This window comes from Temnothorax curvispinosus, unplaced genomic scaffold, assembly GCF_003070985.1.
Source record: "Temnothorax curvispinosus isolate PA1 unplaced genomic scaffold, ASM307098v1 QBEX01008203.1, whole genome shotgun sequence".
Taxonomy (NCBI): domain Eukaryota; kingdom Metazoa; phylum Arthropoda; class Insecta; order Hymenoptera; family Formicidae; genus Temnothorax; species Temnothorax curvispinosus.
The window spans coordinates 195,428-206,178 of NW_020217983.1; the positions used below are offsets into that span (position 1 = coordinate 195,428).

At 41.5% G+C, this 10,751-nt stretch overlaps 2 protein-coding genes across 3 annotated transcripts in view; both read left to right on the forward strand.

Annotated features, from left to right (window-relative positions):
* LOC112457741 (mucin-22-like) overlaps positions 1-2,515 on the forward strand; it is a 48,985-nt gene extending 46,470 nt beyond the window's left edge. Inside the window, 2 exon segments of the mRNA XM_025020956.1 lie at positions 46-2,388; positions 2,391-2,515. Coding sequence (XP_024876724.1) covers positions 46-2,388; positions 2,391-2,428 — 2,381 coding nt within the window. The 3' untranslated portion in view covers positions 2,429-2,515.
* A 2,900-nt stretch (positions 2,516-5,415) lies between these two features.
* Positions 5,416-9,938, forward strand: LOC112457740 (protein obstructor-E-like). Of its 2 annotated transcripts, none has more exons than XM_025020955.1 (4): positions 5,416-5,528; positions 8,705-8,983; positions 9,185-9,578; positions 9,861-9,938. In XM_025020955.1, the coding sequence occupies exons 1-4, from the start codon at positions 5,513-5,515 to the stop codon at positions 9,919-9,921; spliced, it is 750 nt and encodes a 249-aa protein (XP_024876723.1). In that variant the 5' UTR covers positions 5,416-5,512; the 3' UTR covers positions 9,922-9,938. The 2 variants fall into 2 exon arrangements, with proteins under 2 accessions (XP_024876723.1, XP_024876721.1); XM_025020953.1 differs by lacking the exon at positions 5,416-5,528 and adding an exon at positions 6,561-6,769.
* Positions 9,939-10,751: the final 813 nt, after the last annotated feature.

The following is a 10,751-nucleotide window of genomic DNA, read 5'->3' on the forward strand; positions in this document are numbered from 1 at the left end:
CTACTACTACTATTCCTACTACTACTATTCCTACTACTACTATTCCTACTACTACTTCTACTACCACTGTGACCCCATCCGTCGTATCTTTCAAGACGAAAGTTGCGGAGCAAATCGACAGCAACATTTTCGGAGAGTCGGAATCACGAACTTTTAAAGAAATTGACACGAGGGCGATCGGTCAACGTGACGCGAAATACTCGAAGAGCTTGCGGAACGACAAAAGCCAGGACGCCAGTAAGAATAAAGAGATAGAGCAATCGTTCGATCACCAAATTGTAAAGGATCACGCGAAGAGTTCCGAACTACGTGCCGATAAAACGAAGGAAGAAAAACAAGAAAAACAGGAAACAGAATCGATATATACGCAGACGACTGACAAGGAAGATACGATCTTCACCAAGATTCCACGAAGCGCAGAAGAAGCGAGATCAACGGAAGTTACGCTCGTCTCTGAAGAAAAGAAGTCTTCCAATGAACGATTCTCTTCTAAGGAGGACGAAATTCCGGACGATGAAATTAACACGAGTACGAATGAAGGAGAAAGTTCGCAAGACGTCCCTAGCACAATTTCTTCCGGCGAAGTTGCGACTTCTCGTGAAGGCAACTTGGAGCAAGAAGAATCGTCTTACCGCGAAGACGCGAGTGAGGGATCAAGTACTGACGTTTCGGACGAGGAACAGAATTCAACCGCGAGGTACAGCGAGGAGAATTCCGAAGAATCAAACGAATATCAGGAGATAACGGAATCATCCGTGGAAAGTACACGTAGCATTCAAGAGGAGCCGGAAAGTACCGAGGGTTCCACCACGCTCGTGGATTACACGAATTCCGAGGAGTACACCGACTCTCAGGAGGACGTCGCGGGATCGACAGAGGTGACCGAGGGCAGTACCGAGGGTGTTCTAAAATTCACGGACGAACTACCTATATCGGACGATAAAGAGAACGTGGACGTGACAGAAGAAATATCATCGTCTGACGAAAGCGGCATGCACGATTACGTCGACGATAATTACGAGCCGGAGAATTACAGGGGGACAGAAACCACGACGAAATTGATTGAATCCGAGGAGGACAAGAACGAGGAAGAGAAGAATGACGGGGAGAAGAAAGATGCATCAGCGAAAGATTCCGATCGTGAGAATATAGAGACGCAGCGGATGGATGATAGCGTCGAGGCGGAAACGCAGACGGAATACACGGCGAGTGTCACAGAGGTCGAAGATCTCCTTCCTATCACGAGTTTAACCACGACTTCATCGACCACAACGGCGTCAACCACGATAGCGTCAACCACAACAGCATCGATCACAACAGCGCCGACCACTACAGCGTCGTCCACGACGGCGTCGACTACGACGGCGTCGACTACAACGGCGTCGACCACAACGACAGCTTCGAGTACGACAACTAAGACCACCACTCGTCGGCCTATAACTACCACTCCTCGTGCCACGCCACCGAAACTCTTTAAGCCTACCGGGAACAAAAGAATTTATGCTTACAGCCCTCCTACGACGACCCCGGTTCCGGTCGTGATCAAACCGAGACTGGGTCTGTACAATCCGAAGCCGGTGAAACCGCCTAAATCTTATAACGAATTGGCGCCGAAGCCGATGATCAGAAAGCTCGTTTTATCACGGAAACCTCCTACCACCACCGCAGCTACTACTACTACTATTGATACTACTACTACAAAAAAATTGAACACGGAGAATCCAGAAATGACGACGGAGTTTGTGACGATGACAACGGTAACGGCGCCAACGATGACGACGACGGCAGCAGTGACGACAATGACAGCAATAACGGAAGCAACAACGACGACTACGGCAGCAACGATGACGACGGCAGCAACGACGACGACGGCAGCAACGACAACGACGGCAGCAACGACGACGACAGCAGCGACTACGGCAGCAACGACGACAGTGGCAGCGACGACGACGATGACAACGGAGTCCGGTAGAAGCGAGGAGAACGGCCTCGAGAACAAGCTAGAAGCGAATGAACATACATCCTTTGATCCTTCCACGAAGAACGATCAGATGAACAAGGAAGATCAACTTCCAAGCCCGTCCGAGCAGAATAGTCCAGTCAACTCTTCGGACGTCGATCCGGGAATCTCGACCACGGAGATCAAGGCTTTCACTCCTTATCCTCTATCTGGATTATCCACTCTTGCGTCTTCCACCGAGCAGACAACGAAAGAGATAGATGTTAAGGCGCAGGAAACGACGGAGAGCATGGATATTCTCACGACGACTGATCTACCGACGACGTTGTTATCCGAAAAGTCTGAGTACGCTGAGATCACACCGAGTACCAAGTACCTCGAAATAGCGGAGACCACCACGACAGCTTCCACTGTCAAAGTTTCTCAGCAGAAGACTTCTCCGGTTTCTTCGGTTCCTCCGATTCCTGATCGCGCGACGTCGGTCTCAATCTTAACGACCGTCTTGCCGAAAGCGGAGGACGCCGATCCCGTCGCGTCGATGGAAGAAGCGGCGATCTTCAGGTCGACCGGCTTCCCGCGTCGAAAGCTCGTGAGCCCCCGGAAGCATCCGAGCTTCAATTGCCTGGAGAGGGAGATGTATCGTTTCTACGGCGATTCCAGGGACTGTCGATTGTTCCACTATTGCTCGCCCGGCTTCACCTCGCGGCAGGTGCTGGACTTCCGGTTCGTGTGCGAGGAGGGCACGGCGTTCGACGAGGTGACGCAGAGCTGCCGTCACGATGTGCGTAACCGGAAGTGCCGGGTTCGCCAGTGAGGGCGTCCGCGAGGGAGGACGCTCTTCACCTCCGTTTCGTTTTCTCCGAATCGCGCATTTCCTCGATTCCATTGATTTTGGTAATTCGTGAATCCTCCAGGACTCCTAGCGTATTTATATTTTCTTCCTTTCTTTTTTTTTTTAACACACAGTACGTAAGAATACCCCGAAGAAGAGGGCTCTCTCCTTCTCCTAAGCCCATTGCCATAGCGCCTCGCGCTGGATTCACACTTATTAAAGTTAATACTGATCGACTCGCGATCGTCGATTGGATCAGAGAGGGAAGCGAGGAGACAGCATCGTCGGCGTGGTCTTCGTTCACCTGAAAAAAAGTCGCACTTGTCGTTAGCGTTAAGTAAGAGAGCGAAGAAGTCGGTTCCTACGTTGTTCTCGAAACGTGTTGACGCGAGAGACATTAAGCGGAGATATAGTCGCGCGGACTGAGAAGCGATCTGTATCGCGATCACTCATCGCGTAAAATGATTCAGAAACGCGAAGCGTGAAAATTTCTGAACATTGCCGAATATTGCCGAAGAAACTACGCTCTACGGCTTTATCCGTGCCCTTGGCATCTTGCTCGTACGCAGCGCGATAACGAATTAGCAGCCGCCTTTTGGCCGAATAAATAATAATTTTATCGAGATAAAGTCGAATATATTTTTGATAAAGTACGACTGTGCGCTGTACTCATGTCTCAGTGTAGTGTAATTATATTTAAAAATATTTCTAATACACAAATCTTCCTAGAATTTCGAATAAAATACTTTTGACGAATAAAACACACATTTTTCGAAACTATATTTTTTACAGATTTAAATAATTTTAATTGTGTACATACTGAAATATATTGAACTGAATACCGCAAGCATAGACGATCACATCGTTTATGGCGCTTGTCGAATTAATTCGTCACGATATCAAAAGTGCAATCAGATAAAACATCATTGCTCAAAGGATCTAGGTACGAAGATAGCTTTATAAAACGTTAGATATTTCGAAGTAATGAACGTGCAAGACGTGTAATCGACTTAACGTATGACATGTGAGAAAGTTGAAGAAAGAGAGATTGCGGCTTACAGTTTGCATAATTCGTTTCGTATATTCAATTACATGCATTCTCTGCTGTCAGACGCGACGACGGCACACCTGTAACGTAATGCCGGTCAAATGGATTTGCGTGTGTTACCTCTCGTAAATGCTCTTAATTTCCTACCACTAATTAGCGCGCTTCAATTACGAGCGGAAACGAGCGCATCTTTAAAGTCAGCCGTAGATAAAGTGTAGATATATATTTTTGCGAACTCATTCCGAAACATCTCTAGCGATTTAGTTTAGGTAGATTCTAGGAAATTCGTACGTGCCGCTAAATGAGCGTTAATGATTACCGCGTGTGTAATATATGTTGCGCGTATACGTTTCAACAGCGTATACATTACACACGTACGTCGAAATTTGTATCTATTATATATTTTTTAAGCAAATGTACCATGTCAATAATAATTGTATATTCTATACGCACACGTGACATTTATTCCGTCTTTTAAAAATCCCTCGAATTATATCTTTTCGCGATTTAAGATTAACGTAACTATTATATAATTACTTTTATGTAATGTGATTTTTCTTTATCGAATACTTTATCCAAAACACCATTTTATTTAATTAATTAACCCTCCGTAGTCACACTGAGTCAATTTGACCCGAGCCTCAACTTTGCTCGTAAATATCTTGCGCGTAACTTGAAAATTGGCGGGCATGACGCCCTCTAGCTGTAGTTAAAAAAAAATTTTTTTTTAAACAAATTTTTCGCAAATCTTTTTTATATGTTAAAAATTTTTTAGGCACTTCTTTTTTTATAGCAATCAATTTAGCAATATCGCAAGTGCATTTGAGAATTTTTTCAACACGATCGGTGGATAAATGGTCAAATGGCGAACGATCAAAGTTCGTCTCGGGTCAAAATGACCCAGAGTGACTTCCTTGTTTGAAAAAATAGGTGTGACTACGGAGGGTTAAAGTAAATTTTTCAGGTAATTTTCAGGTAATGTTTCTTTCCCAACATTTCTCTTTTTCTAAGAGAAGAAATACCAACCTGGCGACACACTATCTTCAGTTGCTAAATAAGTAAGTCTTGAAGCAGTGCCGTTTGATGAAGTTGAGCAGTAATATTAAAGCGTAGATTTACCTGCAGTCGTTAAATGTTTAAAGTTAAAGTTCTGTTACGTTAAATGTGATAAATAAATTGTTCTGAAGAAAGCTAAGTAAGGCTCGAAACGTAAACACTACTGTATACCGTTATTGAAGTATTAAATATATTTTTAACATCTGTCAATTGCTCGAATTTTGGCCGTTTTAAACTACTTAGCTGTTGCTTTGTCGAGCAAAATTTCATTGTTATTTGTTCGTATCTCTTATAATAATTATAATAAATTATAATGAAATATATAACTATATAATTACAATAAAAAATTGAGCGCGTAATATTTGAGCCGTAGAAATTTCTGATTCATCGAATCTAATGCATTGTTACATCTTGCAACACGCGGAATTATCGCGCAGTGACATGCGAAATATCTGGGGAACAGCCGTCAGTATTTTGACGTGATGTAATCAAACGTTGGCCGCGCGCGTCACACGAGGTAAAAGCCTACTGGACGTCCACCTTCCACATTCGACGCAACTTGTTCTCGTCGGTATGAGGAAAATGTCAAGGCTTCATTCGCGGAGCCTGGAGCGAGATGCTCCTCTCCTCAGGTATGCAAACATTCGTGTTTTTCGTCTTTTTTAGTGGTTCCACGTGGGAACAAAAGAGAAATCAAGAGAACGTTCAGAAAAAAATGTTATTATATCTCTTCAAGAAAAATAGAACTTTATCAGGATTTTCTTTCAGAAACAAAAGATAAAGAAAAGTGAAATATGTATTAAAAATATATTTTTGATTAATAATAACAGACGAATCCTCAATTAAATTACGGATATTAGAGAATTCAATTTTGTTAAAATTAAGTATCTTGATTCATATTTCTTTTACGTAAAAAGGTGCTCGAGATCGCAACAAAAGTGCCATATTCGGTACGAATTATGTATTCATGTTGTAGCCTCATTGAATTATAATAGCACCCTGACAACAATTCTTTATGTAAATTATATTTACGCACCAATCTTCGCAATTATTGCTGCGTATGAATTATGCAGAAAAGTACGGTATGCGCATAAACGAGCGTCTGAATGCGTCGCGCGTTACCGCGTTGCTCTTTATTGGATATAAGATCGACTCGACTTCTTGGCGAATCTCGTTTCGACGAGATGAACAAGGCTAGATGACATTTACCTTTCTTTATTCTGACATTCGAATCCAAGCAGGATCGATCCTTCTGCTTTCCAGGATATTGTAAACAGATACAGTGGTATGATGATGATGTTAAAGTTATTACTATAAACAGAAAAATGACAGTATTTAGGACCACGTAAAACAATTTTGGCATATCTACGTCGATCTTTCCCCCAAAATAAATTCTAATTGTATGTCCAAAAGTAATATTATTGACCATAATCAGAATTTAATGTCAAATAAAATCACGAGTATGGTGAAATTAATTTTAAACAGATTTATGCAGATCAGGCACTAACGGGTCGCATCGATCGTTTTCTAACTCCGTGTTGCATGCCAAGTTGAGATAGAACGCAGGATGAACGAATCGCTCGTGACACGGAGCCGACGTGTCGGCTTTTCGGTTACGGACGTTAAAATCCTTTTACTTTGAGAAGAAGACGCGACGGGACGATTTTCACCGGCGGACGAAGACGCTATCTTCTCCCGCTCTCATCCGCGTGCGAAGATGATAAAAGCACGTCGAGGGACAGCGATGCGTCGTAGTCTTCCTTTCGGGATCGGGCCAGAAGGAACGTGGATTTTAACGACGACCAGTCCGAAATGGCCTCGAAACCGATCGTCCATCTGCTAATCGCCTACGGCGTCATCGCCGTAACAACGTGTGAGTAAGAATTTACCCCGCGGTGGTTCTCTCGCACGTCCGAGAAAGTGAAACACCGTCGCGTCGTCCGTACGCCGATCGGAAAGAATTATCATCGTTTCTGTCGTGTTATTTCGATTCCAGAACTAGTGATGTGATCTTTTTAACACCACAAGTGTAACATTCTCTCAGATTCTCTTCTGTGAGATCTTCTCTGTGTGTACAATAAAAAAAATCCCTTCTCGATATAAATCTACTTTTATGTGCGACACAAATTTCAACTGCACCCCCAATGCTTCTGTCTTTCCTTCTTTTTGTCAAGTCGTTTGAAGCATATTCGTGTAACGTTATTTCAAGCAATTTAAACAAATTATGACAAAATGGACTCAAAGTAATTATAAATTAAAAAATATATATTTTCTTAAATTTTTATACTGAGTTTTAATTTATATTCAAATTTCTAGTAATTAAATGTTAAAACAATAATTTAATTTTCGGATAAAAATTGATAATTGTACTTATCATGATTTGTTAGACGTATTCTGTTTTTCTAGTTAAATTCCTGGTGTAGATTTGACATTTCAGAAATTGGAAGTTTGCTCATACGAAAGGAGTATTTTCAATAAAGCTATATTACGTAATATTACGCAAGTAATTACGATACGTAATTCAGCTTAACAATGTTGGCTAACCTCTAGGATGCTTTGGAAATTTGTGTACATCCAATTTTATAAATTCAACGCGGCCTGAATAGTATAGTTTACTATCATATCACTGTACGTATGCTCAGTCACGAGCGCATTGGCAATTTGTATGCGATGCGCTTGCACGCTGGCAGAGAAATAAATTTTTAAGCTTAAAACTTGGACACGCACATGAATATTAATCTTCCTGTCGTAGTTAGACTTATGACGATCACACATTAATAAGATTACGATGCGATGCACATTATAATTTAAGGGAAAAACATTTTTGTGTTTTTTCTGTAATGCACGATGAGCGTTCCAGTGCCTTTTTAATCGGAGAAACTCTTTCGAACAGTTTCGACCTTCGGACAGAAGGAGTTGGCGATAGGTGGGATTAATGCTCGTCGGCCTAACGACGGATAATCGAGTTTGTAATCAGCGAAACTTTCTCTCTCCCTCGTTGTTTGCACTCATTACCTTGCGCAACTTCTGCCCCGCGGAAATGTCTCGGGAAACCTCGCCGGGAATAGCCGCTGGCAGAACCATCGCCGTCGTTCCTCGGCCTTTCGCATCGTCCTGAAATCTAGACCGGTTTTTTTGGGCCTCACCCGAATATGTTTTATCTCCTTAATGTTCAGGAAGGACGCAGCATCGAAGAAAATTTCTCGCATGGTTTAGTTTTGTTCGTAGCGCGATTATTTCTCATCTATTCTTGGTAAATATTCGCTGATGTCATTTTATTTCTTGAAAAGTGTCCTCGGGCCAATCGGGTCCAGTTCGATACTGTTTGCAAATTGGTTATAAACACGTTGCGCAAGTGATGTGCAGGTAACGTTAATGTATGCAATATCTTCGTAGAGGTCGAGCGCCGGCGACCGTCGAACTTTCGCCGCGTCGCACGTAATCGCGTGCACTGTGTTAATGCGACTTATTAATACTGTCCGGACGGACTCGTTTGACGAGTTTTATACGTAGTACTAAATTAAATCGATGTTTCGAAACAATATTTTCATTCCGCGTGAATTTAATATATAATATTAATAGCTGGAATTATGGAAGAAAGAAAAGTTCGCGATCGTTCGATGACACTTTAATTGAAGTTATTTTTGTTAAAGTAACTAGCAAGATAAATTACTTTATATAATTGAATTTAATTGAAACTGTGGATATTTAACAGAAGGAATAACTACGCGATATATAAAAAAATGTATTCTGTACTTGAACCGAAATTTTTCTAATTAAAGTTAAAAATGATTTACTGCCATTTCAGCGCTGAGTCAAAACAGCAGATTCGTGAATCAGCTATTTGACAATCAGCCGAATCGCGGTCAGCAACAATTCTCGCCGAAACGTGGCCAATCCGCGTCGTGTCCAGAAAGGAACGGCCGCTTTCCGGTGCAGAATCAGTGCGACGCTTACATCGAATGCATTGACGGGATAGCCGAGCAGAAGCTATGTCCCGAAGGCTTGTTTTTCAATCCTGAAGCGCGCTTTAATTATCCCTGCGGATATCCGATCGACATAGATTGCACGGGCAGGCCAAATTTACGTAAGTCCCTCATTTAAATTAGTAAATTTTTATCAGAAATATTCTATCTAAGATTCTAACGAGAGAGATGTTAAATAATTCAATCGTCTCGCGTTTTGTTTATCTAAAATCATTGGAGATTCAGCGAAAAAATTTCTGATGAATCAAGTTGATCCCACGGAGGTGCGATTGAATAACGAAACGTCATTAAATTTTCTGCAGAGCCGGCAAATCCGACCGACGACTGTCCCCATCAATACGGGTACTTCAAGATCGGCGATCATCAACACTGCGGCCAGTTCATGAACTGCGTGGACGGCAGGGGCTACGTGTTCGATTGTCCGGAGGGTCTGGCCTTCAATCCGCAGAGCTATCGATGCGACTGGCCGGACCAAGTGCCGGACTGCGACGCTGAGACTTTTCTCGGTTTCCGCTGTCCAGAGGTGAGGAACGGTCCCTTCCTGGACACCGAGACTAAGTTTTTCCGCAGCCCCGTCGACTGCCACCACTATTACATCTGCGTGAACGGCCGTCCGAGATTGCTGAATTGCGGCATTGGAAATGCCTTCAATGAGCTCATTAACGTCTGTGACGCCGCGGAAAATGTCACCGGCTGGTGAGTGATATTTAAAAAGTCTTTTGTCCTTTGCACGGGATGTATTTCTCCTTTCGCTTGTATTTATTAGTTATATATTTACAAATATTTTTTATTGTAACTCTACTCTCAATATATATCAAAAGATGCTTAAAAAATATTCAAATAAATAGTTACGAAAAATGCAAAATATTTTTTAATTAAATAATGAGCTAATTTATTATCACATATGCTCTAAGATTCTTTTCTCGATGTTATCTAATTAAAAACGAGAGAATATATATTTAATTTAACTTTTTTCAGCGAACACGAAGCAATAGCGAGAACAACCCCGGCACCATACCGACAGACAAGGCTTTTTTAAATTCTGATACGATTGAAGAATAAAAAAACAAAGATTGACAGCGCAATAGTTCCGACGGAACAGCAATCAAGAATTGCAGCAAACTTCGATATGTGGTACGATATATTTTCGACACGACAAAATTCCATGTGGGATGTAAATAATGATCCGTACAATTGGAAAACACGTTATATTGTTTGAGAATGAAATAAAAATCTAATTGCCATACGTGTGCTGACGCCATAAATAATGTATATACTATTGCTTAAGTTGCATTAAAAGTACATATTTAATATAGAACTGTAGAAAACTTTTAATAAATAAAAGTGTAAAAATAAACGCCTATCTCCCAGTGTGGACTCTCTTTGTAAACGGTTGTTTTTGCAACTAAAATGCAAGATTACACATTGCATAGTTTTATGGCATTGAGTTTATAATTGACAGTTTGCTGAAGTGAACGTTATTCGATAATAAACTAAATGTGTTAACGATTATAAAGGTTTTCTAGTGAATTCTTGTTAACGAAATTTATTTATCCATTGTTATTTGTTTATATTTTATATATAAATATCTAATAGCCCTCTCTCCCTCTCTTACTTTTCCTTTTTTCGACAATGCCGATAAAAACATCATTTTGGTGCGCGTCCGTGCTACATCTGCAAACTGCAAATTTATACATATATTTATATTATATATATGCCTATATTACATTTGCAAATGTAGCACGGACGCGCACCAAAATGATGTTTTATCGATAGTGTCAGAAAATGAACGTGGCTACGTAGCACTAATTTCGAAAATGGTTGTACTGGCAGTAGTGTACAGGGGCTAAGCTTTCGACAGTCCCACGA